The sequence below is a fragment of the Heptranchias perlo genome, chromosome 13 (genome assembly GCF_035084215.1).
Source record: "Heptranchias perlo isolate sHepPer1 chromosome 13, sHepPer1.hap1, whole genome shotgun sequence".
Classification (NCBI taxonomy): Eukaryota; Metazoa; Chordata; class Chondrichthyes; order Hexanchiformes; family Hexanchidae; genus Heptranchias; species Heptranchias perlo.
In genome coordinates this window covers 57,593,443-57,617,787 of record NC_090337.1, presented here as the reverse complement: position 1 = coordinate 57,617,787, position 24,345 = coordinate 57,593,443, and the positions used below count along the sequence as shown (strand labels likewise).

At 50.5% G+C, this 24,345-nt stretch overlaps 1 protein-coding gene across 1 annotated transcript in view; it reads right to left on the bottom strand.

Annotated features, from left to right (window-relative positions):
- espnlb (espin like b) overlaps positions 1 to 24,345 on the bottom strand; it is a 76,252-nt gene that overhangs the window by 33,402 nt on the left and 18,505 nt on the right. The window contains exons 3-5 of the mRNA XM_067994772.1: positions 16,130 to 16,316; positions 12,596 to 12,778; positions 3,906 to 4,037 (exon numbers count right to left, since the gene is read on the bottom strand). Coding sequence (XP_067850873.1) covers positions 3,906 to 4,037; positions 12,596 to 12,778; positions 16,130 to 16,316 — 502 coding nt within the window. The remainder of the gene's footprint in view (positions 1 to 3,905; positions 4,038 to 12,595; positions 12,779 to 16,129; positions 16,317 to 24,345) is intronic.

Sequence of the window (24,345 nt, the reverse complement as noted above, 5' to 3'; positions counted from 1 at the left end):
CAACCTTGTGTTGCACAACTCCAAAATGCTCTCTCCAGAGTCAACCCAAGTTTGGAAAGACAGGATCTAGAATGGGGCTACTGGGCATTTTTCACAGTTCACGAGGACATTGAAAATTTCTGAAAGTGATAATGAAGAAGTCTGGGACCCGGGAGAACTTCCATTCCCAGGCTGCCGACGTGGTGATGAGCAGCCTGCAGGGGAGAGAAAATGGAGCAGATAAAGAGGAAACCTGACGCAAATGGAGTGAGTCAAAGTCAACCTGAGGAAGAGGATGAAAAATCCTAGCACTGGGTCCTAAAACAGGACAGGCCCGCTTGGGCCTAATGCCAAATTCCTACTCCTAAAAGCTTTTGGGGCTGATGTTCCTCCACAAGTTTTTCAAGACAAGGGAACAACAACAACAACTCGCATTTATATAGCGCCTTTAACATAGTAAAACGTCCCGAGGTGCTTCACAGGAGCGATCATCAAACAAAATTTGACAGTGAGCCACATAAGGAGATATAAGGACAGGTGACTAAAAGCTTAGCCACAGAGGTAGGCTTTAAGGAGGGTTTTAAAGAAGGAGAGGGAGGTAGAGAGGCGGAGAAGTTTAAGGAAGGAATTCCAGAGTAGGGTCTAGGCAGCTGAAGGCACGGCCTCCAATGGTGGAGCAATTAAACTTAGGGATGCGCAAGAGGCCAGAATTAGAGGAGTACAGAGATCTCAGATGGTTGTAGGGCTGCAGGAGGTTACAGAGATAGGGAGGGGCGAGGCCATGGAGGGATTTGAAAACTAGGATGAGAATTTTAAAATCGAGGCATTGCTGGACCAGGAGCCAATGTAGGTCAGTGAGCACAGGAGTGCTCGATGAACGCGATTTGGAGCGAGTTAGGATATGGCCAGCAGAGCTTTGGAAGAGCTCAAGTTTATGGATGGTGGAAGATGGGAGGCCAGCCAGGAGAGCATTGGAATAGTCATTGGAGGTAACAAAAGCATGGATGAGGGTTTCAGCGACAGATGAGCTGAGGCAGGGATGGAGATGGACGATGTTACGGAGGTGGAAGCAGGCAGTCTTGGTGATGGAGCAGATATGTAGTCGAAATCTCAACTCAGGATCAAATAGGACGCCAAGGATGCGAACAGTCTGATTCAGCCTCAGACAGTTGCCAAGGAGAGGGATGGAGTTGGTGGCTAGAAAACGGAGTTTGTGGCGGGTCCGAAGACAAAGACTTCCACCCGTCCCATGCCTGCGCATCTGGCCCTGGCTGATTTCCTGGATTGGGTTCATTTTGCAGACTCCTGGTGGGATTCCTACGGGTGTTGGGAAGCCTGCCTGGGGGGAGGGGGAAGAAGAACAATCCTTGCTGTAGGCCTGAGGAGCCTGCAGTGACGTAGCCAGGCCAGTGGTTTCTGAGACAGCCAAAGAAATTTTTATTTTACACAAAAAAAAGACTTGCATTTATATAGACCCTTTCACGACCTCAGGATGACCTGAAGTGCTTGATAGCCAATGAAGTACTTTTTGAAGCATAGTCATTATTGTAATGTAGGAAATGTGGCAGCCAATTTCTGCAAAGCAAGATCCCAAAAACAGCAATGAGGTAAATGACCAGACCAGTGATAGTGGTCGAGGGATAAATGTTGTCTCCCCTACTCTTCTTCAAATAGTACCATGGGATTTTTTACATTCACCTGAAAGGGCAGACTGGCCCTCGGTTTAACATCTCATCAGAAAGACAGCACCTCTGACAGTGCAGCACTCCCTCAGTACTGCACTCAAGTGGCAGCCCAGATTATGTGCTCAAGTCTGGGACAAAAACCCACAACCTTCTGACCCAAAGACAGGGGTGCTACTAGTGAGAAAAGGCTGACACCTGGAAAAACCAAGCTCGGGCAGAGGGAGTGTAGCCTCCTCCACATACCTTATGACCTTATGGCTTATGACATAGGCCTGTCATTACAGAAAAGGTGAGTTCAAATCTCACCATGATAGTTCAGGAATATTAAATTATTTTAGTTGCATAGACGAGGCTTGTATTCCTTCAAGTAGAGACGATTAAGGGGTGATCTAATTGAGGTGTTTAAGATGATTAAAGGACTTGACAGGATAGTCCAGAACACGGGGACACAATCTTAAAATTAGAGCTGGGCCATTTAGGGGTGATGTCAGAAAGCATTTTGTCACACAAAGGGTAGTGGAAATCTGGAACTCCCTCCCCCAAAAAGCTGTTGAGGCTTGATAGGCAAGGGTATTAAGGGTTACAGAACCAAGGCGGGTAAATGGAAGCAGGATACAGATCAGCCACAATCTAATTGAATGGCAGAAGAGGCTCGAGGGGCTGAATGGCCTGCTCCTGTTCTTATGCTCCTATGTACTCTATGCTCACCCGTATTTGCCCGACGTCATTTGTGACAGAAAATCCCAGAAGTGGCGGCAGATGGCAGGGAACCAGAGGACCACGTCGCCACCTGATTTTTCACCCCATCCCACTGGAGCCACGTCAGGGAGCCAGCGTAACCCCAGAGGAAAAGCGATCCCCTTTGCCCCATCATGCGTGCCACGACCTGTGACAATCCAAACCTGACCGATAAACAAAACTGAAGAGGATGACATGCTTCCTATTCAACAAAAAACATATTTACCAAAGGTGATTTTAATAAAATATTAACAGGGAGAACACACAGATCAAATGGTAGGTCAGCAGTGAGGTGGAGACCCTGAACAATGCTGACTGAGCACGGCATTCTCTTGAGCTGTGACTGTTGTAAGGGAAACATGAAATGTAGCTGCTCTCCTGCGGCCTGTCACAGTTAGAACACATTCATTTCTTTCCATTATTAATTCATCGGAGCGTGCTTTAGTGGGAGCTCGGGCACCATGCAGTAATAGCTTAGGTCTGTCAGCTTGGGTCAGACGCTGTGTTTCTCTTGTGAGATGTTACTCGGGATCTGGTCCTCCTGACTTGGCCAGTCTTGCTCCAACCCATACCACCATCGCTTGTAGACACTGTTAATTCCTGCAATGATATTCCATGTTTTCACCCTGATCACTACTACTTGATTTACCTCATCTACTCTCCGACTTTGTTCCTCCAGCCAAACAAGCTTCTGGGAACTCTGCGCTCCTCCAACTCTGACCTCTTGTGCATCCGCCACTCCCTTCGCCCCACCATTGGTGGTCGTGCCTTCAGCTGACTAGGCTCTAAGATCTGGAATTCCCTCCACCTCTCTCTCTCTCTTTCTCCCCTCTTTTAAAACACACCTTAAAACCTACCTGTTTGACCAAGCTTTTGGCCACCTGTCCTGATAGCTCACTCTTTGGCTCTATGTCAATTTTCTGTCTGATAACACTCCTGTGAAGTGCCTTGGGACATTTTACTGTGTTAATGGGGCTATATAAATGCAAGTTGTTGTACATTGGTAGTGCCCTGTCCTGTTGGCCTAAGATCTTCACTTGGGCTTCTCAATAAACTAAATTCCAACATTGCCTGCCATCTTGATCAATGCACACGCCCCATCCGCCCAATTCCAAAAAGCCAACAGCGGCTCCACAAAGCAAACCCACTCTGGCACTGATTCAATGAGTAGCCATTGCAGTACATCCTAACATTCCCACCAGTCATCAGTACCATCTGCACAGTACTTTGTACGGCTTTCTCCATATCCAGCGAGGTAGTGACCAGGACCAGAATCGCGGTTGTTTTAATTCAAGGGCACTGAGGCCAATTTGTGCATCACTACCCAAAGAATTAAAACTGGGCCCTTCTGCCCTGTATGGCTAGAGAATGCAATGGCGTTACCAACTAGATGCAATGGCTTCAGTCCAGTATGGACAGACACGGGTCCTTCAATGTTGGCGGTCATTTGAAAATACAGTCTAAAAGCGTGCCCATGATATCAAACATTTGGATATTCCTTACCATTGTCTCGATATACCTCAAGTAGTTGGCACACTCCACATTTCCGTTGTAGTCTGCCAGCTCTGCGGCAGTATAGCCATCATCATCTCGAATAGTGGGGTCCACACGATTCATGACGAGGATCTGGCAACACTAAAAATCAGGAAGGAGAGGGTGATGGGGTGAAGAGTAAGATTATGACATCCCAGCAGAAACAACTCCATGTTATTCTTCCACTTCTATTCTTGCCTCAACTGGTAGGGCCCATTGGATGGAAGAGCAGTGTTCTCCAAATAGAGCAGACAATTCCTCCTCAGAGAGTTGTCAGAACTCCCCAATACAGCTCTCTCTCTCCCTCCCCAATACAGCTCTCTCTCTCCCTCCCCAATACAGCTCTCTCTCTCCCTCCCCAATACAGCTCTCTCTCTCCCTCCCCAATACAGCTCTCTCTCTCCCTCCCCAATACAGCTCCCTCTCTCCCTCCCCAATACAGCTCACTCTCTCCCTCCCCAATACAGCTCTCTCTCTCCCTCCCCAATACAGCTCTCTCTCTCCCTCCCCAATACAGCTCTCTCTCTCCCTCCCCAATACAGCTCTCTCTCTCCCTCCCCAATACAGCTCTCTCTCTCCCTCCCCAATACAGCTCTCTCTCTCTCCCTCCCCAATACAGCTCTCTCTCCCTCCCTCCCCAATACAGCTCTCTCTCTCCCTCCCCAATACAGCTCTCTCTCTCCCTCCCCAATACAGCTCTCTCTCTCTCCCTCCCCAATACAGCTCTCTCTCTCCCTCCCCAATACAGCTCTCTCTCTCCCTCCCCAATACAGCTCTCTCTCCCTCCCTCCCCAATACAGCTCTCTCTCTCCCTCCCCAATACAGCTCTCTCTCCCTCCCCAATACAGCTCTCTCTCTCTCCCTCCCCAATACAGCTCTCTCTCTCTCCCTCCCCAATACAGCTCTCTCTCTCCCTCCCCAATACAGCTCTCTCTCTCCCTCCCCAATACAGCTCTCTCTCTCCCTCCCCAATACAGCTCTCTCTCCCTCCCTCCCTCAATACAGCTCTCTCTCTCCCTCCCCAATACAGCTCTCTCTCTCTCCCTCCCTCAATACAGCTCTCTCTCTCCCTCCCCAATACAGCTCTCTCTCCCTCCCCAATACAGCTCTCTCTCTCCCTCCCCAATACAGCTCTCTCTCTCCCTCCCCAATACAGCTCTCTCTCTCTCCCTCCCCAATACAGCTCTCTCTCCCTCCCTCCCCAATACAGCTCTCTCTCTCCCTCCCCAATACAGCTCTCTCTCTCCCTCCCCAATACAGCTCACTCTCTCCCTCCCCAATACAGCTCTCTCTCCCTCCCCAATACAGCTCTCTCTCTCTCCCTCCCCAATACAGCTCTCTCTCTCCCTCCCCAATACAGCTCTCTCTCTCCCTCCCCAATACAGCTCTCTCTCTCCCTCCCTAATACAGCTCTCTCTCTCTCCCTCCCCAATACACCTCTCTCTCTCCCTCCCCAATACACCTCTCTCTCTCCCTCCCCAATACAGCTCTCTCTCTCCCTCCCCAATACACCTCTCTCTCTCCCTCCCCAATACAGCTCTCTCTCTCCCTCCCCAATACAGCTCTCTCTCTCTCCCTCCCCAATACACCTCTCTCTCTCCCTCCCCAATACACCTCTCTCTCTCCCTCCCCAATACAGCTCTCTCTCTCCCTCCCCAATACAGCTCTCTCTCTCCCTCCCCAATACAGCTCTCCCTCTCCCCTCCCCAATACAGCTCTCTCTCTCCCTCCCCAATACAGCTCTCTCTCTCCCTCCCCAATACAGCTCTCTCTCTCCCTCCCCAATACAGCTCTCTCTCTCCCTCCCCAATACAGCTCTCTCTCTCCCTCCCCAATACAGCTCGCTCTCTCTCCCTCCCCAATACAGCTCTCTCTCACCCTCCCCAATACAGCTCTCTCTCTCCCTCCCCAATACAGCTCTCTCTCTCCCTCCCCAATACAGCTCACTCTCTCCCTCCCCAATACAGCTCTCTCTCACCCTCCCCAATACAGCTCACTCTCTCCCTCCCCAATACAGCTCTCTCTCACCCTCCCCAATACAGCTCTCTCTCTCTCCCTCCCCAATACAGCTCTCTCTCTCCCTCCCCAATACAGCTCTCTCTCTCCCTCCCCAATACAGCTCTCTCTCACCCTCCCCAATACAGCTCTCTCTCTCCCTCCCTCAATACAGCTCTCTCTCTCCCTCCCCAATACAGCTCTCTCTCTCCCTCCCCAATACAGCTCTCTCTCTCCCTCCCTCAATACAGCTCTCTCTCCCTCCCCAATACAGCTCTCTCTCTCTCCCTCCCCAATACAGCTCTCTCTCTCCCTCCCCAATACAGCTCTCTCTCACCCTCCCCAATACAGCTCTCTCTCTCCCTCCCTCAATACAGCTCTCTCTCTCCCTCCCCAATACAGCTCTCCCTCTCCCTCCCAAATACAGCTCCCTCTCTCCCTCCCAAATAGAGCTCCCTCTCTCCCTCCCCAATACAGCTCACTCTCTCCCTCCCCAATACAGCTCACTCTCTCCCCTCCCCAATACAGCTCACTCTCTCCCCTCCCCAATACAGCTCTCTCCCTTCCTCCCTCGATACAGCTCACTCTCTCCCTCCCCAATACAGCTCTCTCTCTCCCTCCCCAATACAGCTCTCCCTCTCCCTCCCAAATACAGCTCCCTCTCTCCCTCCCAAATACAGCTCCCTCTCTCCCTCCCCAATACAGCTCAGTCTCTCCCTCCCCAATACAGCTCTCTCTCTCTCTCCCAGATACTGCTCTCTCTCTCCCTCCCCAATACAGCTCTCTCTCTCCCTCCCCAATACAGCTCTCCCTCTCCCTCCCCAATACAGCTCTCTCTCTCCCTCCCCAATACAGCTCACTCTCTCCCTCCCCAATACAGCTCTCTCTCTCTCTCCCAGATACTGCTCTCTCTCTCCCTCCCCAATACAGCTCTCCCTCTCCCTCCCCAATACAGCTCTCTCTCTCCCTCCCAAATACAGCTCACTCTCTCCCTCCCAAATACAGCTCCCTCTCTCCCTCCCCAATACAGCTCACTCTCTCCCCTCCCCAATACAGCTCTCTCCCTTCCTCCCTCGATACAGCTCACTCTCTCCCTCCCCAATACAGCTCTCTCTCTCTCTCCCAGATACTGCTCTCTCTCTCCCTCCCCAATACAGCTCTCCCTCTCCCTCCCAAATACAGCTCCCTCTCTCCCTCCCCAATACTGCTCTCTCTCTCACTCCCCAATACAGCTCACTCTCTCCCTCCCCAATACAGCTCTCCCTCTCCCTCCCAAATACAGCTCCCTCTCTCCCTCCCCAATACTGCTCTCTCTCTCACTCCCCAATACAGCTCTCGCTCCCTCCCCAATACAGCTCTCTCTCTCCCTCCCCAATACAGCTCTCTCTCTCTCTCCCAGATACTGCTCTCTCTCTCCCTCCCCAATACAGCTCCCTCTCTCCCTCCCCAATACTGCTCTCTCTCTCCCTCCCCAATACTGCTCTCTCTCTCACTCCCCAATACAGCTCTCTCTCTCCCTCCCCAATACAGCTCTCTCTCTCTCTCCCAGATACTGCTCTCTCTCTCCCTCCCCAATACAGCTCCCTCTCTCCCTCCCCAATACTGCTCTCTCTCTCACTCCCCAATACAGCTCTCGCTCCCTCCCCTATACAGCTCTCCCTCTCCCTCCCTCGATACAGCTCTCTCCCCTCCCTCGATACAGCTCTCTCTCCTCTCCCAATACAGATCTCTCTCCCCTCCCTCGATACAGCTCTCTCTCCCCTCCCTCGATACAGCTCTCTCTCCTCTCCCTCGATACAGCTCTCCCCTCCCTCGATACAGCTCTCTCTCCCCTCCCTCGATACAGCTCTCTCTCCTCTCCCTCGATACAGCTCTCCCCTCCCTCGATACAGCTCTCTCTCCCCTCCCTCGATACAGCTCTCTCTCCCCTCCCTCGATACAGCTCTCTCTCCCCTCCCTCGATACAGCTCTCTCTCCCCTCCCTCGATACAGCTCTCTCTCCCCTCCCTCGATACAGCTCTCTCTCCTCTCCCTCGATACTCTCTCTCCTCCCTCGATACAGCTCTCTCTCCTCCCTCGATACAGCTCTCTTTACTTCCTCAATACAGCTCTCTCTCCTCTCCCTCGATACTCTCTCTCCCCTCCCTCGATACAGCTCTCTCTCCTCTCCCTCGATACTCTCTCTCTCTCCTCCCTCGATACAGCTCTCTCTCCCCTCCCTCGATGCAGCTCTCTCTCCCCTCCCTCGATGCAGCTCTCTCTCCCCTCCCTCGATACTCTCTCTCCTCTCTCGATGCAGCTCTCTCTCCCCTCCCTCGATACTCTCTCTCCTCTCTCGATACAGCTCTCTCTCCTCTCCCTCGATACTCTCTCTCCTCTCTCGATACAGCTCTCTCTCCTCTCCCTCGATACTCTCTCTCTCCCCTCCCTCGATACAGCTCTCTCTCCCCTCCCTCCAGATACAGCTCTCTCTCCCCTCCCTCGATACAGCTCTCTCTCCCCTCCCTCCAGATACAGCTCTCTCTCCTCTCCCTCGATACTGCTCTCTCTCCCCTCCCTCCAGATACAGCTCTCTCTCCTCTCCCTCGATACTGCTCTCTCTCCCCTCCCTCGATACAGCTCTCTCTCCTCCCTCAATACAGCTCTCTCTCCCCTCCCTCGATACAGCTCTCTCCCCTCCCTCCAGATACAGCTCTCTCTCCTCTCCCTCGATACTGCTCTCTCTCCCCTCCCTCGATACAGCTCTCTCTCCTCCCTCAATACAGCTCTCTCCCCTCCCTCGATACAGCTCTCTCCCCTCCCTCCAGATACAACTCTCTCTCCTCTCCCTCGATACAGCTCTCTCTCTCCTCCCTCAATACAGCTCTCTCTCCTCTCCCTCGATACTGCTCTCTCTCCCTTCCCTCGATACAGCTCTCTCTCCTCTCCCTCGATACAGCTCTCTCTCCTCTCCCTCGATACTGCTCTCTCTCCCCTCCCTCCAGATACAGCTCTCTCTCCTCTCCCTCGATACTGCTCTCTCTCCTCCCTCAATACAGCTCTCTCTCCTCTCCCTCGATACTGCTCTCTCTCCCTTCCCTCGATACAGCTCTCTCTCCTCTCCCTCGATACAGCTCTCTCTTCTCTCCCGATACAACTCTCTCTCCCCTCCCGATACAACTCTCTCTCCCCTCCCTCAATACAGCTCTCTCTCCTCTCCCTCGATACAGCTCTCTCTCCTCTCCCTCGATACAGCTCTCTCTCCCTTCCCTCGATACAGCTCTCTCTCCTCTCCCTCGATACAGCTCTCTCTTCTCTCCCGATACAACTCTCTCTCCCCTCCCGATACAACTCTCTCTCCTCTCCCTCGATACAGCTCTCTCTCCTCTCCCTCGATACAGCTCTCTCTCCTCTCCCTCGATACAGCTCTCTCTCCTCTCCCTCGATACTGCTCTCTCTCCCCTCCCAAAACAGCTCTCTCTCCCCTCCCGATACAGCTCTCTCTCCCCTCCCGATACAGCTCTCTCTCCCCTCCCGATACAGCTCTCTCTCCCCTCCCGATACAGCTCTCTCTCCTCTCCCTCGATACTCTCTCTCTCCTCTCCCTCGATACAGCTCTCTCTCCCCTCCCTCGATACTCTCTCTCTCCCCTCCCGATACAGCTCTCTCTCCCTTCCCTTGATACTCTCTCTCCTCTCCCGATACAGATCTCTCTTCCCTCCAGATACAACTCTCTCTCCCCTCCAGATACAACTCTCTCTCCCCTCCAGATACAACTCTCTCTCCCCTCCTGATACAACTCTCTCTCCCCTCCAGATACAACTCTCTCTCCCCTCCAGATACAATTCTCTCTCCCCTCCAGATACAACTCTCTCTCCCCTCCAGATACAACTCTCTCTCCCCTCCAGATACAATTCTCTCTCCCCTCCAGATACAACTCTCTCTCCCCTCCAGATACAATTCTCTCTCCCCTCCAGATACAACTCTCTCTCCCCTCCAGATACAATTCTCTCTCCCCTCCAGATACAACTCTCTCTCCCCTCCAGATACAACTCTCTCTCCCCTCCAGATACAACTCTCTCTCCCCTCCAGATACAATTCTCTCTCCCCTCCAGATACAACTCTCTCTCCCCTCCAGATACAACTCTCTCTCCCCTCCAGATACAACTCTCTCTCCCCTCCAGATACAACTCTCTCTCCCCTCCAGATACAACTCTCTCTCCCCTCCAGATACAACTCTCTCTCCCCTCCAGATACAACTCTCTCTCCCCTCCAGATACAACTCTCTCTCCCCTCCTGATACAACTCTCTCTCCCCTCCAGATACAACTCTCTCTCCCCTCCAGATACAACTCTCTCTCCCCTCCAGATACAATTCTCTCTCCCCTCCAGATACAACTCTCTCTCCCCTCCAGATACAACTCTCTCTCCCCTCCAGATACAACTCTCTCTCCCCTCCAGATACAATTCTCTCTCCCCTCCAGATACAACTCTCTCTCCCCTCCAGATACAACTCTCTCTCCCCTCCAGATACAACTCTCTCTCCCCTCCAGATACAACTCTCTCTCCCCTCCAGATACAACTCTCTCTCCCCTCCAGATACAACTCTCTCTCCCCTCCAGATACAACTCTCTCTCCCCTCCCGATACAACTCTCTCTCCCCTCCAGATACAACTCTCTCTCCCCTCCCGATACAACTCTCTCTCCCCTCCAGATACAACTCTCTCTCCCCTCCAGATACAACTCTCTCTCCCCTCCAGATACAACTCTCTCTCCCCTCCAGATACAACTCTCTCTCCCCTCCCGATACAACTATCGCCTCCTCCCCGAGTGGAGCTCCCAGTCCCTCCAAAGAGAGAATGTAAATTATTCTGGGATCTTTCACGTCCTCAGGACATCCCAGAGCCCCTCACGGTCAGTGGTGTATTTTCGAAGAGTAGTCTCTGCTGTAATATGTGACAGCCGAATTGTGTCCAGGAAGGATGCACAAATAGCAATCAGCTAAATGACGAGATTATCTGTTTTTTGTGGTATTGGTTGAGGGATAAACGTTGACCAATCAATCCATCCTCTAATAGAGCTGTCTCCCCCTCTCCTGATAAACTTGCAAGCCGCTATGGACTAGACTCACAGAACACTGGTAACCTGTATTGGACTCTACCCCACCCATTTAATCTCCTTCCACAAGTCATGTTCCCTACCCCACCCATTTAATCTCCTTCCACAAGTCATGTTCCCTATCACAGACCCCTACCCCATCCCAATTCATTTTCTTCCAATTGTCAGCTTGGCCTAGTTTGTTTCACTCTGGTTCCTGAGTCAGAAAGCTGTGGGCCCCTGGACCTGGACCTGAGCATGCGATCTGTGCTCACACATTCAGATGAAAGCTGAGCTCTGAATTTCGCCCCTTCTGGAGGTTATGAAGATCAGGGTGGGCAGGGAAGCGATTTGGGGTGGGGACCAGTCACACTGGATCTCTGCCCCTTTTCTTGACTCTTGAAAATTAGTCAGAAAGTGGTTGGGGGGCCAGACACAAAGAGCAGAGCGAGCGATGGCCGATGGGGAAGCAGCAACATTGACATCGGAAATGTGAGAATTCCTTTGAAGATCTTCAGTCGGCACAGCAGCTCCGCGGCAATATCCTTCCTCCGCACCCCTCACCCACCCGAGACACCAGAAACAATGCTGCAGGTGCTCGCACAACATACGTCGATGTCCCTGATCTCAGGTTAAGGGGGTCTATCCGCAATGTGGGTGGAGGTTCAGTCCACTGGAGGCTCCTACAGGAATTTCTAGACTATTGGATCAAGGCCACTTCTGCATTGTTCAGGCTAGGAGCTGAAGATCCCACAGCACTATTTGAAGAAGAGGAGGGAGTTCTCCCGAGGGTGTCCTGGCCAACATTCATCCCTCAATCAACACCACCAAAAAACAGATTAACTGGCTATTTATCTAACTTGCTGCTGTATTTGCCTACATTACAGCAGTGACTGCATTTCCAAAGTACGTCATTGACTGAAATGCCTTGGGACATCCTGATCCATAATATAGCATGAAAGTTGCTATATTAATGCAAGATCTTCCTATCCTCGGCCCACAGACCCTGTCATGGACTTTACGCCACTCATTTAATCTCCTGGGGGAATGTCTCTGATCCTCAAAGGTAAGTAAGCAAAAGTCCAGAATATTCACCATCCCCACACAGCTGGCTGAAGAACATTGCACAAGCAGCATTTATTGCTCACCCTTTGGTGGTCTGAAGGCATTTTGAGTTAACCATTAAGTGTGGTTAGATGAAGTAGGGTGGGACGAGGTTCATGTAGAGCATAAACACCAGTACGGACCAGTTGAGCCCAATGGCCTGTTTCTGTGCTGTAAATTCTATGTAATTCGAGTGTGGGAGGAGAGTCCTGTATAGGCCGGACTGAGTAGGTGCAGCAGGTTCCTTTTTCTGAAGGGCATTAGTGAACCAGTGGGTTTTCATAATAACCTGGCATCATTTTCGGATGGGAGCTCACAAGTTACCATTACATAACGTACCACGGTGGGATTTGAACTCACGACCTCTGGTTGCTAGTCTAATATCATAACCAAGAGGCCATGGCACGCTGCATGATGGAGAGACACTGGGACAGCAGTTCCGGCTTCTGAATTAGCACAGTGTTGTCGATCTGACTGAATACCCACCTCCAGCATACCGTTCTCAGCAGCATCGTGTAATGGCGTGCCTCCCCAGTGGTCCTTCAGCACCTGGGCTCCCATCCTTATTAATCGGTCCAAGGTCTTGGCATGCCCCCCACTGGCAGCAAAGTGCATTGCAGTCGCTCCCTCGTTGTCCTGTGCAGACAGGTCAGCGTCTGTGAACGATTTCTGCATCACACACAGGAAGACAGAAGGTCAAATGTGGCACCAGAAAGATTGACTACAGTAGAGATACAGTCGGTAAGGCAGAGTGCTGGCTGGGAGGGGTTACTGAACTTAACTGTGTGAGGGAGCTGGATTAACATCAGTACACACACAGTCAGTAGAATTTACACACACACAGGTACACTGACATGCGCCCACACACACAAACACACACACGCACACACGCACACAGCTGATATTTTCCTGCCCATTATTTTTGTAACTTAAGTATAGAGTCTGTAGGACATTAGAGCGAGCAACACAATGCACCCGTGAAGCGATATCCTATGTCCTGTGTAGCGATGCCCTGTGTCCTGTGAAATGATGTCCTCTGCCCTGTGTCCTGATGCCCTGTGCCCTTTGTTCTGTGAAGTGATGCCCTGTGCCCTTTGTTCTGTGAAGTGATGCCCTGTGTCCTGTGCCTTGTGCCCTGAGAAGCTGTGTCCTGGGTCCTATGAAGCGATGCTCTGTGTCCTGTGTCGTGATGCCCTGTGTCCTGTGTCCTTTGAAGTGATGCCCTGTGTCCTGATGCCCTGTGCCCTGTGTCCTGTGAAGTGATGCCCTGTGCCCTGTGTCCTGTGAAGCGATGTCCTGTGTCCTATGAAGCGATGCTCTGTGTCCTTTGTTCTGTGAAGTGATGCCCTGTGCCCTTTGAAGTGATGCCCTGTGCCCTTTGAAGTGATGCCCTGTGTCCTGTGCCTTGTGCCCTGAGAAGCTGTGTCCTGGGTCCTATGAAGCGATGCTCTGTGTCCTGTGTCGTGATGCCTTGTGTCCTGTGTATTGATGCCCTGTGCCCTGTGTCCTGTGTATTGATGCCCTGTGCCCTGTGTCCTGCAAAGCGATGTCCTGTGCCCTGAGTTCTGTGTAGTGATGTGACAACATCCCAGCTGTAGTGCTGAAGACTTGTGCTCCAGAACTAGCTGCGCCTCGAGCCAAGCTGTTCCAGTACAGCCACAACACTGGCATCCACCCGACAATGTGGAAAATTGCCCAGGTATGTCCTGTCCACAAAAAGCAGGACAAATCCAATCCGGCCAATTACCGCCCCATCAGTCTACTCTCAATCATCAGCAAAGTGATGGAAGGTGTCGTCGACAGTGCTATCAAGCGGCACTTACTCACCAATAACCTGCTCACCGATGCTCAGTTTGGGTTCCACCAGGACCACTCGGCTCCAGACCTCATTACAGCCTTGGTCCAAACATGGACAAAAGAGCTGAATTCCAGAGGTGAGGTGAGAGTGACTGCCCTTGACATCAAGGCAGCATTTGACCGAGTGTGGCACCAAGGAGCCCTAGTAAAATTGAAGTCAATGGGAATCAGGGGGAAAACTCTCCAGTGGCTGGAGTCATACCCAGCAGAAAGGAAGATGGTAGTGGTTGTTGGAGGCCAATCATCTCAGCCCCAGGGCATTGCTGCAGGAGTTCCTCAGGGCAGTGTTCTAGGCCCAACAATCTTCAGCTGCTTCATCAATGACCCTCCCTCCATCTTCAGGTCAGAAATGGGGATGTTCGCTGATGATTGCACAGTGTTCAGTTCCATTCAAAACCCCTCAAATAATGAAGCAGTCCGAGCCCGCATGCAGCAAGACCTGGACAACATCCAGGCTTGGGCTGATAAGTGGCAAGTAACATTCGCGCCAGACAAGTGCCAGGCAATGACCATCTCCAACAAGAGAGAGTCTAACCACCTCCCCTTGACATTCAACGGCATTACCATCGCTGAATCCCCCACCATCAACATCCTGGGGGTCACCATTGACCAGAAACTTAACTGGACCAGCCACAAAAATACTGTGGCTACAAGAGCAGGTCAGAGGCTGGGTATTCTGCGGCAAGTGACTCACCTCCTGACTCCCCAAAGCCTTTCCACCTTCTACAAGGCACAAGTCAGGAGTGTGATGGAATACTGTCCACTTGCCTGGATGAGTGCAGCTCCAACAACACTCAAGAAGCTCAACACCATCCAGGACAAAGCAGCCCGCTTGATTGGCACCCCATCCACCACCCTAAACATTCACTCCCTTCACCACTGGCGCCCTGTGGCTGCAGTGTGTACCATCCACAGGATGCACTACAGCAACTCGCCAAGACTTCTTCGACAGCACCTCCCAAACCCACGACCTCTACCACCTAGAAGGACAAGGGCAGCAGGTACATGGGAACAACATCACCTGCACGTTCCCCTCCAAATCACACACCATCCCGACTTGGAAATATATCGCCGTTCCTTCATCGTCGCTGGGTCAAAATCCTGGAACTCCCTTCCTAACAGCACTGTGGGAGAACCGTCACCACACGGACTGCAGTGGTTCAAGAAGGCGGCTCACCACCACCTTCTCAAGGGCAATTAGGGATGGGCAATAAATGCCGGCCTCGCCAGTGACGCCCACATCCCATGAACGAATACAAAAAAAAATGTCCTGTGCCCTGTGCCCAGTGTAGTGATGCCCTGTACCCTGTGTAGTGATGCCCTGTGCCCCGTGTAGTGATGCCCTGTGCCCTGTGTAGTGATGCCCTGGCTCCATGTAGTGATGCCCTGTGCCCTGTGTAGTGATGCCCTGTGCCCCGTGTAGTGATGCCCTGTGCCCTGTGTAGTGATGCCATGTGCCCTGTGCCCCGTGTAGTGATGCCCTGTGCCCTGTGTAGTGATGCCATGTGCCCCGTGTAGTGATGCCCTGTGCCCCATGTAGTGATGCCATGTGCCCTGTGTAGTGATGCCCTATGCCCTGTGCCCTGTGCCCCGTGTAGTGATGCCCTGGCTCCATGTAGTGATGCCCTGTGTAGTGATGCCCTGTGCCCTGTGCCCCGTGTAGTGATGCCCTGTGCCCCGTGTAGTGATGCCCTGTGCCCCGTGTAGTGATGCCCTATGCCCTGTGCCCCGTGTAGTGATGCCCTGTGCCCCGTGTAGTGATGCCCTGTGTAGTGATGCCCTGTGCCCTGTGCCCCGTGTAGTGATGCCCTGTGCCCTGTGCCCCGTGTAGTGATGCCCTGTGCCCTGTGCCCCGTGTAGTGATGCCCTGGCTCCATGTAGTGATGCCCTGTGCCCCGTGTAGTGATGCCCTGTGCCCTGTGCCCTGTGTAGTGATGCCCTGTGCCCCGTGTAGTGATGCCCTGGCTCCATGTAGTGATGCCCTGTGCCCCGTGTAGTGATGCCCTGTGCCCCGTGTAGTGATGCCCTGTGCCCTGTGTAGTGATGCCCTGTGCCCCGTGTAGTGATGCCCTGGCTCCATGTAGTGATGCCCTGTGCCCAGTGTCCTGTGAAGCGATGCCCGTGAAGTAAACAGATGGAGCCACAAGGATGGCACTGACTTACCAGCCACACCACCAGGGCGCTGTGCCCCATCTGCGCCGCCGCGTGGAGAACTGTCATGCCATCGTGTGCTCGTAGGTTCAATTGAGCATTGCAGTCCTTCACCAGGAACTCAACTATGTGAAGGTGACCTTCCTGACAGGCCAGGTAGAGGGGGGTGGCACCATTCCGAGTCTGTTTATTCAGAGCCCTTCAGAGAAAGAGAAAAGCAAAACTTCAGTACACAGAATAACAGCTGGGAAAAGCAGAAAGCTGCTAAAAGTTAGAAATACAGGACAGGTCCGCCGGTGAATCACTGAGCCAGACACATCAGAAATCCTGGATTCTACCCTCGTCTGTGCTGAATTAGCTGATCTCAGCTGGAACAGCAGTCGGAGGTGCTACATAGAAACATAGAAAATAGGGGCAGGAGCAGGCCATTCGGCCCTTCAAGCCTGCTCTGGCATTCAATATGATCATGGCTGATCCTCTATCTCAATACCATATTCCCGTTCTCTCCCCATACCCCTTGATGCCTTTTGTGTCTAGAAATCTATCTAGCTCCTTCTTAAATATATTCAGTGACTTGGCCTCCACAGCCTTCTGTGGTAGAAAATTCCACAGGTTCACCACCCTCTGAATGAAGAAATTTCTCCTCATCTCAGTCCCGTATCCTGAGACTGAGACTGACACTTACCCTGAGCCAGGATTCCTGCTCCTGGTCACTATCCTCCGATCTCTGCTGGACATTGAGTGAAGACATGATCAGACTTGGCTGTGATTCCCCTCCCCCTCCCCCCCCCACCTCCGGTTCATCACTGTCCAGGCTCACACATGAAGAATGGGCCCTCCAAGATCTCTGCGCTCCTCCAATTCTGGCCCCTTGCGCACCACCGATTTTCATCGCTCCACCATTGGCGGCCGTGCCTAGGTCCTAAGCTCTGGAATTCCCTCCTAAACCTCTCTGCCTCTCTACCTCTCCTGCTTTAAGACAGTCCTTAAAGACTACCTCTTTGATCAAGCTTTTGGTCCCCTGTCAAATTTTGTCTGATTCCATGCCTGTGAAGTGCGTTGTGATGTTTTACTACGTTAAAGGAGATATATAAATGCAAGTTGTTGTTGTTGTGGTTGATGTTAGGTGTTGGAGAGCAGCGGTGCCCGTGGAACTGTACCCCAGCGAGAGTCGGTGCCTGTGGAACTGTGCCCCAGCGAGAGTCAGTGCCTGTGGAACTGTATCCCAGCAAGAGTCAGTGCCTGTGGAACTGTATCCCAGCAAGAGTCAGTGCCTGTGGAACTGTGCCCCAGCGAGAGTCGGTGCCTGTGGAACTGTATCCCAGCAAGAGTCAGTGCCTGTGGAACTGTACTCCAGCGAGAGTTGGTGCCCGTGGAACTGTACCCCAGTGAGAGTCAGTGCCTGTGGAACTGTGCCCCAGCGAGAGTCGGTGCCTGTGGAACTGTACCCCAGTGAGAGTCAGTGCCTGTGGAACTGTACTCCAGCGAGAGTCAGTGCCTGTGGAACTGTGCCCCAGCAAGAGTCAGTGCCTGTGGAACTGTACCCCAGTGAGAGTCGGTGCCTGTGGAACTGTACTCCAGCAAGAGTCAGTGCCTGTGGAACTGTATCCCAGTGAGAGTCAGTGCCTGTGGAACTGTACCCCAGTGAGAGTCAGTGCCTGTGGAACTGTACTCCAGCAAGAGTCAGTGCCTGTGGAACTGTATCCCAGCGAGAGTCAGTGCCTGTGGAACTGTACCCCAGTGAGAATCAGTGCCTGTGGAACTGTACCCCAGTGAGAGTCAGTGCCTGTGGAACTGTACTCCAGCAAGAGTCAGTGCCTGTGGAACTGTATCCCAGTGAGAGTCAGTGCCTGTGGAACTGTACCCCAGTGAGAGTCAGTGCCTGTGGAACTGTACCCCAGTGAGAGTCAGTGCCTGTGGAACTGTACCCCAGTGAGTCCATTTCACCCCACCTGTCAATCTATCAACTACAAAATCCATCTCAACCCAACCAGCAGTTACAGAGTCTGTCTCATCCCGTCCCATCCTGTCCTGTCCCCTACACTGTCCATTGCTTCCCATCTCTTCAGAACCAAAGGAAAGACTTCCCCACAGTGCATGCTTCACAAGGAATGTAATGTGTATATTATGGGATGAATAATTGTGGTGTGAAGTCTCAATTTACCATGGTGAACAGCCTCTTCACATTCCCAAGAGCAGACAAAATGAATACTTCAAACATTGCCAGGGATACTTCACAATATCAATGAAGCTGGCTCAAATTCAAAATATCTCTGATTGCACAGATTCCCAGTGGACCAGTTCTCTTCTGATCACTCTCAGATACAAATTCCTCAGGAGGACCTGGAACTGGGCACAGAAGCTGCCCGCTGCCAGAAGCTGTATAAAAGTCTTAATGATAGTGATAGTGATGCTTGGCTGTTTACATAGCCAGTGCAGACTGGTTCCTCAATAGACTGACAGTCAGAACCGCTCTGAGGTGAAAGAGACAGAAACTGAAACATGGCCATAGCGGAAATGCCTTCGATTCCTGTAACAGTAAGTGGAAAAATAATAAACACAACTAACAGGAAATGGGAATGTCTGCAAACATGGCAGCTGCCACCAGGTGGCAGTAGATACCACGCAAAGAACTCAACTGACCCGACCATCAAAACTGGCTTCATTTTTAGGTCAAAATAATAAAGAAGTTCGCACTGTGACTTAAGCCCAAGGCCTCCATCCACCATTTACCATTAATCCAAGGTCCGAAGGTTTGTGCCGGTTTATAAAATAGCTGTGTGCAGGCCCAAAACCAGTCCAAACCAGTATGCATGAAACTGGCCAGTCAAGTACGAATGAAACAGGTCGAACACAGTGGTCCTGATAATGACTCCGAGGCAGGAAGAGAGCAGGGTGGGGGGAGGGGGGAAGGATTTGCCAACGGGAAACCTGCGAGTAAGGGTTTCCCCCAGGTCCTGCCAAATTTAACGGCAGGATCTGCTTTAAATGTTTTCAACAGGTTTCCTGCCCGACAACCAGCCTGGTTGTCAGTCTGGCTGGAAAGCACTCTGGGAGCCGATCGGAGGTAAGTCCGGCATCAATGGGGGGAAGGAGGGGGTCAGACATCGGTCGCTGGGGGTGGGGGGAGGGAGTCGGACATCGGTCGTGGGGGGAGGGAGTCGGACATCGGTCGTGGGGGGAGGGAGTCGGACATCGGTCGTGGGGGGAGGGAGTCGGACATCGGTCGTGGGGGGAGGGAGTCGGACATCGGTCGTGGGGGGAGGGAGTCGGACATCGGTCGTGGGGGGAGGGAGTCGGACATCGGTCGTGGGGGGAGGGAGTCGGACATCGGTCGTGGGGGGAGGGAGTCGGACATCGGTCGTGGGGGCTGGGAGTCGGACATCGGTCGTGGGGGCTGGGAGTCGGACATCGGTCGTGGGGGGAGGGAGTCGGACATCGGTCGTGGGGGGAGGGAGTCGGACATCGGTCGTGGGGGCTGGGAGTCGGACATCGGTCGTGGGGGGAGGGAGTCGGACATCGGTCGTGGGGGCTGGGAGTCGGACATCGGTCGTGGGGGGAGGGAGTCGGACATCGGTCGTGGGGGGGTGGGGTGGGAGTTGGACATCGGTCGCGGAGGGGCTGGGAGTCGGACATCATGGTGGCGGGGGGAGGCCAATCGCTGTGGGGGGTGGTCCGATCGCGGGGGGTCAACAGGGAAGTTTGATGGGCCGGGGGAAGCACTCCTGCTCCTCCTGTCCTACGAGCAGTCCTGTAACGCCGCTTACCTGGTGGATCTGGACCTTCTCGCCTCCCTTCAGCTGCCGGGTTTCCCGAAGCCTCGGGAACCTGGCCTTCAGGTGTTAAAAATAAAACTTGAGCAAAAATGGAGGCCCCCAGGGGTCGACACTGGATCTGGGAGATTGGTGCAAATCTGTCTAAGGGGAAAAGGTACCTTAAAGGGATGAGAAAAGCTTGGCCAACAACTAATCTCTTCGGAACAACAAAAAAATAACTTTGTATCTTGAATTTGTAATTTAGAATTAAAGAGAATTTTTAAATTAGAAGCATAGTAGCATAGTCATAGTATCATACAGAACAGAAGGAGGCCATTCGGCCCATCATGCCTGTGCTGGCTCTTTGAAAGAGCTATCCAATTATTCCCATTCCTTATTGAATCTGTTTCCACCACCCTTTCAGGCAGTGCATTCCAGATCATAACAACTCGCTGCGCAAACAAATGTTTCCTTGAGTCATGTCATCTCTTTTGTCGATCACCTTTAATCTGTGTCCTCTGGTTACTGACCCTTCTACCACCGGAAACAGTTTCTCCTTATTTACTCTATTAAAACCCTTCATGATTTTGAACGCCTCAATCAAATCTCCCCTTAACCTTCTCTGCTCTAAAGAGAACAACCCCAGCTTCTCCAGTCTCTCCACATAACTGAAGTCCCTCATCCCTGCTACCATTCTAATCTTCTGCACCATCTCTAAGGCCTTGACATCCTTCCTAAAGTGTGGTGCTCAGAATTGAACACAATACTCCAGCTGAGACCTAACCAGTATTTTATAAAGGTTTAGCATAACTTCCCTGCTTTTGAACTCTATGTCGCTATTAATATTGCCCAGGATCCCATATGCTTTTTTAAAAGCCTTCTCAACCTGTCCTGCCATCTTCAAAGATTTATGTACATGCACCCCCAGGTCTCTCTGATCCTGCATCCCCTTTAAAATTGTACCATTTAGTTTATATTGCCTCTCCTCATTCTTCCTACTAAAATGTATCACTTCACACTTAGAACATTAGGACATAAGAAATAGGATCAGGACTAGGCCTCATGGCCCCACGAGCCAGTCAATAAGATCATGGCTGATCTTCGACCTCAACTCCACTTTCCCGCCCGATCCCCATATCCGTCGATTCCCCTAGAGTCCAAAAATCTGTCTATCTCAGCCTTGAATATACTCAATGACTCAGCATCCACAGCCCTCCGGGGTAGAGAATTCCAAAGATTCACAACCCTCTGAGTGAAGAAATTCCTCCTCATCTCAGTCATGAATAGCAGACCCCTTAGCCTGAGACTATGCCCTCTAGTTCTAGACTCTCCAGCCAGGGGAAATGACCTCTCAGCATCTACCCTGTTAAGACCCCTCAGAATCTTATATTTTTCAATGAGATCACCTCTCATTCTTCTAAACTCCAGAGAGTATAGGCCCATTCTACTCAACCTCTCCTCATAGGACAACCCTCTCATCCCAGGAATCAATCTAGTGAACCTTTGTTGCACTGCCTCCAAGGCAAATATATCCTTCCTTCAATAAGGAGACCAAAACTGTACGCAGTACTCCAGGTGAGGTCTCACTAAAGCCTTGTACAACAGTAGTAAGACTTCCTTATTCTTGTACTCCAACCCCCTTGCAATAAAGGCCAACATGCCATTTGCTTTCCTAATTGCATGCTGTACCTACATACTAACTTTTTGTGTTTCTTGTACGATGATACCCAAGTCTCTCTGAACACCAACATTTAATAGTTTCTCGCCATTTAAAAAATATTCTGTTTTTCTATTCTTCCTACCAAAATGAATAAGGTCACATTTCCCCACATTATACTCCATCTGCCACCTTCTTGCCCACTGTCTATATCCCTTTGCAGACTCTTTGTGTCCTCCTCACAGCTCACTTTCCCACCTAGCTTTGTATCGTCAGCAAACTTGGATACATTACACTCAGTCCCTTCATCTAAGTTATTAATATAGATTGTAAATAGCTGAGACCCAAACACTGATCCTTGAGGCACCCCACTAGTTACAGCCTGCCAACCTGAGAATGACCCTTTTATCTCTGTTTTCTGTCCTTTAACCAATCCTCTATCCATGCTAATCTATTACCCCCAACCCCATGAGCCCTTACCTTGTGTAACAACCTTTTCTGTGGCATCTTATCTAATGCCTTTTGAAAATCCAAATATACTATATCCACTGGGTACCCCTTTATCTACCCTGCTAGTTACATCCTCAAAAAACTCTATAAATTTGTCAAACATGTTGACTCTGCCTAATCATATTATGATGTGGAGATAATCATATTATGATTTTCTAAGTGCCCCGTTACCACTGCCTTAATAATAGATTCCAGCATTTTCCCGACGACCGATGTCAGGCTAACTGGCCTGTAGTTCCCTGTTTTCTCTCTCCCTCCTTCCTTGAATAGTGGTGTTACATTTTCTACCTTCCAGTCCACTGGGACTGTTCCAGAATCTAGGGAATTTTGGAAGATCACAACCAATGCATCTGCTATCTCTGCAGCCACCTCTTTTAGAAGCCTAGGATGTAGGCCATCAGGTCCAGGGGATTTGTTGACTTTTAGTCCCATTAGTTTGTCCATTACTTTTTCTCTAGAGATATTGATTGTTTTAAGTTCCTCTCTCTCATTTACCTCTTGGTTCCCCACTATTTTTGGTATGCTTTTTGTGTCTTCTACTGTGAAGACAGATACAAAATATTTGTTTAACGCATCTGCCATTTCCTGATTCCCCATTATAATTTCTCCTGTCTCAGTCTCTCGGGACCAACGTTTACTTTTGCTACTCTCTTCCTTTTTACATACTTGTAGAAGCTCTTACAATCCGTTTTTACATTTCTTGCTAGTTTACTTTCATATTCTATTTTCTCCCTTTTTATCAATTTTTTGGTCATCCTTTGCTGGTTTCTAAAACTCTCCCAATCCTCAGGCTTATTACTCTTCTTGGCAACATTATAGGCCTCTTCTTTTAATCTAATACTCTCCTTAACTTCTTTAGTTAGCCACAGGTGGATCACTTTTCCTGTGGAGTTTTTATTTCTCAATGGAATGTATATTTGTTGAGAATATTGAAATATTTCTTTAAATGCTTGTCATTGCTTTTCAACTGTCAAACCCTTTACTTTGCCAATCTACCTTTGACAACTCTCCCCTCATACCTTCTCTGCATTAAATTTCATCTGCCATGTGTTTCCCCGTTTCACCAGTCTGTTTATGTCCTCATGAAGTCTGCTACTAATCTCCACATTGTTTACTGCATTCCCGAGTTTTATGTCATCAGCAAATTTTGAAATTATACCCTATATACCCAAGTCCAGGTCGTTAATATATATCAAAAAGAGCAATGGTCCTAATACTGACCCCTGGGGAACACCACTATATATTTCGCTCCAGTCTGAAAAACAACTGTTCACCATTACTCTCTGCTTTCTGTGCCTTAGCCAATTTTGTATCCACGCTACTACTGTCCCTTTAATCCTATGGGCTTTAATTTTGCAAATACGTCTATTATGTGGCACTTTATCAAATGCCGTTTGAAAGCCCCTATACACAACATCAACCGCACTACCCTCATCAATCCTCTCTGTTAATTCATCAAAGAACTCAATCAAATTAGTCAAACACAATTTTCCTTTAACAAATCCGTGCTGACTTTCATTTATTAGCCCACACTTTTCCAAGTGCCAATTAATTTTGCCCCGGATTATTGTCTCTAAAAGTTTCCCCACCACTGACGTTAGGCTGACTGATTTGTAGTTATGATGTGGAGATGCCGGTGATGGACTGGGGTGGACAAATGTAAGGAGTCTAACAACACCAGGTTATAGTCTATGGACTATAACCTGGTGTTGTAAGACTCCTTACATTGATCTGTAGTTGCCGAGTTTAACCCTCTCCCCTTTTTTGAATAGGTGTGTAATATTTGCAATCCTCCAGTCCTCTGGCACCATCCCCATATCTAAGGAGGATTGGAAGATTGTGACCAGAGTCTCCATAATTTCCACCTTTACTTCCATCACTAACCTAGGATGCATCCCATCTGGACCGGGTGACTTTTCTACTTTGAATACTGCCAACCTTTTAAGTACCTCCTCTTTATCTATTTTTATCCTATCCAATATTGCTATATTCCAATACTCCTCCTTTATTGCTACAATGGCAGCATCCTCTTCTCTAGTGAAGACCGATGCAAAGTATTCATTTAGTACCTCAGCCTCCACAAGAAGATCTCCTTTTTGGTCCCTAATGGGCCCCACTCTTCCTTTGACTAGCCTTTTACTATTTATATGTTTATAAAAGACTTTTGGGTTTCCTTTTATGTTAGCAGCTAACCTATTCTCATACTCTCTCTTTGCCCCACTTATTCCCATTTTTAGATCTCCTCTGTACTCTGTTGAGGTGCAACACATCCGGCTTGTAGGTCTCTCCTGCCCCAGAACTGGTCC